This window comes from Acanthisitta chloris, unplaced genomic scaffold (genome assembly GCF_000695815.1).
Source record: "Acanthisitta chloris isolate BGI_N310 unplaced genomic scaffold, ASM69581v1 scaffold21716, whole genome shotgun sequence".
Taxonomy (NCBI): Eukaryota; Metazoa; Chordata; class Aves; order Passeriformes; family Acanthisittidae; genus Acanthisitta; species Acanthisitta chloris.
The window spans coordinates 11377-16089 of record NW_008677899.1 but is presented as its reverse complement, the minus strand read 5'-3'; the positions used below and the strand labels follow the sequence as shown (position 1 = coordinate 16089).

Below are 4713 nucleotides of genomic sequence, written 5' to 3'. Positions count from 1 at the left end.
TGCCTGCCAGCCCATAAATCAAGTGACCAAACTCCATCCTAATCTCTGATCCACTGCAGAAAAGCCCCATACTCTGCCTTTACAGCACACACAGGGCAAAGAGCTGTATTTCACCAACCGAAGCATTAATATCAGAGGAAAGTTGTTACCTCCTGGAAAAAAAAAAAAAGTGTAGACAGAGTCTTACTAGTTCTGCTGCTTGGTTTCCCCATGTTTACACCAAATGACTTGTTGAACTTCATTATATACAAAGTATTTCCATAGATCAGAGGCAGGGAGACCTGTGCAGCTAACATAAAATAAATTACCACCCCGTGATAAATGGTTCTATTAGCAATCCAGATTGTTAAACTCAGATACAACAGGATGAAGGGAGCACTGCCCCATTCATTCTCCCCGCGGCAGATACTGAGTTGTAAATAGGTTATTTTGTGTGTAAATAACACATTAAAACTCAGCATTAGCCGTGTCTTTTGATAGAGAGGAAATTGTTCCAAATAAATAATCTCAGACAGGAATGTAAAATAAGCCAGATTTAATAGTGCATGCCTGCTGTAGCCGTGTTAAACATGACTAAAATGATAAACCCCAGAATATACTAATAGTAAACTATGTTCTGACATCAAAGTAATGAGGCTGTATTTTTACCCAGCTTTAGAAATGCTAAAATTAGTCTTGACAGAGCCAGACATCAGAAAAATGTTTCAAACATAAACACCATCAATTTGGGAACTCGGTGTTTGTGTCATGCAGAGGGTGGAGTGGAGAGGGAAAGGTGCATTCTGGGCCTTGTTAAAGTCAGGCAGTTAGCATTTAGGAGAATTTGTGTTTAATTTTTATTACAAGATGAGAAACCCATCTTCCTAAATATCTCTGCCTTTGAAAGACTGGCTCATTTAAATTTCTCCTCCAGCCATGCACCTCATGCACGCTGGTACAGAGCATGTCGCAGTGCCAGCCCAGAGGACACAACCTACATTCTCACGTGGTGCTGTGCTCCAAAATCTCTTACCCCACATAGCAATATGCACTTCTGCATTCATCTAAAGGTTTTTCCAAACTCAAAGTGTTATGAGTTGCCCTTCCAAAAGTGGAGACACCAAAACTGAGAGCCTCTTCTGCAGATTTGACTTGTCTACAGCTCCTACATACAGTCATTATAAACAGTTTCCATCTCAGTCACACATACACATGTGACCCTGCTCAAACAGAATAGAGGAGCTTTGACTCCTTGGCTAACATGATTTATGGAAAAACAGAAAATTAGGAGAGACTTCCCTGATGTCATTTCTGTGAGGCCAATTTCTGAACATCTGATCAATGAGTTACTATAAAAAACTGTCACAAAAGAGATCTAAAATGGCAGCTTCAGAAGACTAAAAATATGGGATGCAGATTGTTAGTACAAAAGGACTCTTCTCCACTGACAGCATCAACAATATTGATCTCTTTTCCTACAGCCATAACTTCATTTGTTAGAGGCTGCAAACATTTGGGACAAATATCCAAAGCAAGGGAACTAGAAATGGAGACTGGACATATTGCCTTATAATAATATAATAAAATAGCTATTCTAGCTAGGTTTAACTAATATTCAGTTTATTGCTTCAATTACCTTAATTATAAATAAAAGCTTATGAATCTATTAATTTCTACAAGGAAAAAAGAAAGCCTTATGATCTGAGAAGCATGCTATGTTGGCACTCCATCTGTGTGACTCGGTAGAATAAAGGAGAAGAAATGTGTTGCGAATTACATTTGTTTGGCTCTGGAGAGCAGCTTGGTGATCTGCAGCACTAGCTGAGCCTCACTGCCACTTTCTCACATGCTAGTACAAAGAGTAAAACCTCTGCAATAAATGAAATCAAGCGTTTGTCTTGGATGAGAATGAAGACTTGTTTGTATGGCCTCAAAGCAGGGTGGGGAGCTCAGAGGTTCACCCTTTAAAGCTGGTCCCCTCCTCAAGCTGAATTCCTAATTAATCCCCAAGCCTTGTTTGCTTTCTTCTGTAAGAATATGAGCATAAATATGTATATTTCGGGCCTGTTATGAGTAATTACTCTAGTTTGGGGAATCAAATATGTTATATTAGCATGAATACCATGTAAGTACAGTCTCATTGCTACTCAGCCTTTTTGTTATCACCTGCTAAATCACACCTTGCAGTTAACTGATGTTAGAAGACAACTTTGTACTAATTTTTCTACTTAGGAGCACACGCACAAGCATGCTGCTCCTGTTCAGGAGCCTGTATTATGTCTAGCCAGAGTTCAAAGGGAAGCCCTCTGAACCACAAGAGCACGTGCATCACCTGCAGAGTCCTGGGGCCAGCGTCCGATCACACGCTGCTTCGCTGCTGGCCATTTTGGGTCATTTATGAGCACTTCTCTTCACAGCATGACATAGATTTCACTCTTTACATCTCATTACACAATCCTTTCATCACAATTCTCCTGACATCTTCAAACAATCCTCAACTTACTTCTCCACTTCCTCCTAATAAAAGGAGAAATATTGAGCCCTGTAAATAAGGTTTTTTTCCAAAGGTGAGAGCACACTGCTAACAGGACATATTATACTGGATGCTTAAAAAACAATTAGGTCTCCAGGGATGCTAAATGGGCCGATGGACACTCCACCTCAGGGCATCCTCATTTCCATTCTGTCTCTGGAAATGTAGTGACTGCTTACTCGGTGGAGGCACTCCCAAGGCAAGTGCCAAGAGGAGAGAAGGTATTTATTCATAACAGCATATCTATAGGTTTTGAATTTTAGCACATGCTTGGACTATGCTGGCACCAATCAATCCTTCAGGTCTGCCAGTCAGTGAGATGATGCCTCAAGTAGACTGCCTCAATAGATTCCACAGCCTGTGCTTCTTCAACAGGGATCAAAATCTGCTGGGGGATGGCAAAATTCTGCATGTTGCTGTCTCTGCCTTTCCCCTATTTCTGCTGCCTGGCAAGCCTTCCTTTCTCCATTTTGTGTAGTGCTCTCGAGGAAGGTTGTTCAGACCCATCCAACAGCATGAAATACTGTTTCCCCCCAAACAACTCTGTAAAATATTTTCTGGTTCTTTATAAGAAAAACTTTCCTTTTGCTAACAAAACCTAAAAAAGTTTATCAAACACATGAAGCAATCTGATAGATTATAATCTAGCCACTGCTACTTTATTTGTGCATCTGAATCTTCACAGGTCAATGTGGAAACAAAAACTGAGTAACAAAAGTGTTGAAAAAGGTGGAGAGTTAAAGAAGATTTAAGCAATTTGCGTTGGAAACTGTCTTCAAAACTTAGCCAACAGAAAACAAAAACTCTCCAGCCAAGCTGGGTAAGAAACAGAGTTGCTCAGGGAAGAGTCATTCTGTTCTCCTGGGGTGATGAAAAACCACCCTACAATGAGGGAAGGGGAGGGGAAGAGTTCATTTTGAAGTAGACTCCGGCTAGCAATAACATATATTTTAAAGAGGTTTTTAAAGAGGTAAAAAAAAAAAAAAAAAGCTGCCTGCAAAGTTTACACAGCTGGGATGTTTCTTGTCATGTCCATGCTGGTGCAGCCCCTTCTAAGTTTGTCTCCTTATACCTTGTCCAGAGAGGACAACCAGACCTCAGCAACAGCAGTTGCAGTGCCTCTGTGGCAGGTACATCCTTGCCCACAGCTGTGCCACCGTGATGGGCCCTGGCACCAATCTGGAGATCTACCAGCACATGTTCCAGAGAGAGATATGTGTTTTGCCTGCCTTAGCAAGCAAATGGAGACATGAGCAACATTCCTCATTCCCCTGCACACGGGTGTTACACGCACCAAAAATGGCTCCATGCCAGTGGTTGACCACAAGAGCTTCCCAATTGACTTCAACACCAACAAGACCAAAACCTTGCTTAAGACACTGATGACAAAAGAAATCAGGACTTGAATTGTTTCTGACATTAACAAGAATGGCACAAGTGGAGGTAGTTCTTTGTGAATCTTCTAGCATTCGGGCTGGACATTCCCAAATTCCTCCCTAACCATGAAATCCCAGCAGCAATGAATGAAGACCATGTGGTCTGTTTAGCTCATTAGCAGAATCACAGCTGGCACACAACACCCCATCCTGACCATGATAACAGGGCGCTCCCCAGCTTCAGACAGTGTCCCCAGCCATACTTTAACTCCACTATGGGGGAGTCGAGGGCACCGTGCAGCCAACACTATGCAGTACCAGTTGGCTGGTGGCAAGCAATGATGGGATGCCTCAACTCCCTGATGACCACCCATCCTCTCTGTCATCCCAGCCCAGTTCTCTGTGAGTGGTGGTGACCTGTCACAGTGCAGTGACATTTGGATGCCACACGGTGACACAGCTTCCCGTTCCTCTGACCTCCGACAGCCAAGAACCCCAATAAACTCAGTGTGTTCACAGGAAGACAGATGCCACCGTACTTATTAAATCCTTACAGTCTAATGAAAAACACCCCTGCTGCTTTCAAATTGTGGAAAACATAAAGTACCTCCTTGAGCCACCGCTGCTCCTGCTGCTGCTAAAGGAGTGGGTTTCTTCCCTGTCTCTGTAAAGCCATTCCCCTCCAGAACAGCACCTTTCCCTTCCTTTTTCCCAGCAGCCGTTGAAGCAGAAGTTTCCATCTTAGACGGGCATCTTCCAGCTCAGCAACCCTACAGAACATAAAACAAAACCAGATTCTGGTCACCACTCACAAAACAGGCAAAA

At 42.6% G+C, this 4713-nt stretch overlaps 1 protein-coding gene across 1 annotated transcript in view; it reads right to left on the bottom strand.

The window, feature by feature from the left end:
• The window catches only part of LOC103804105 (zinc finger protein GLI2-like), a gene marked incomplete at its 3' end in the record, with an annotated part of 102613 nt that extends 97954 nt beyond the window's left edge, over positions 1-4659 (bottom strand). Inside the window, exon 1 of the mRNA XM_009076700.1 lies at positions 4496-4659. Within this exon, the coding sequence (XP_009074948.1) occupies positions 4496-4628 (133 nt within the window). The remainder of the gene's footprint in view (positions 1-4495) is intronic.
• Between the last annotated feature and the right edge of the window lie 54 nt (positions 4660-4713).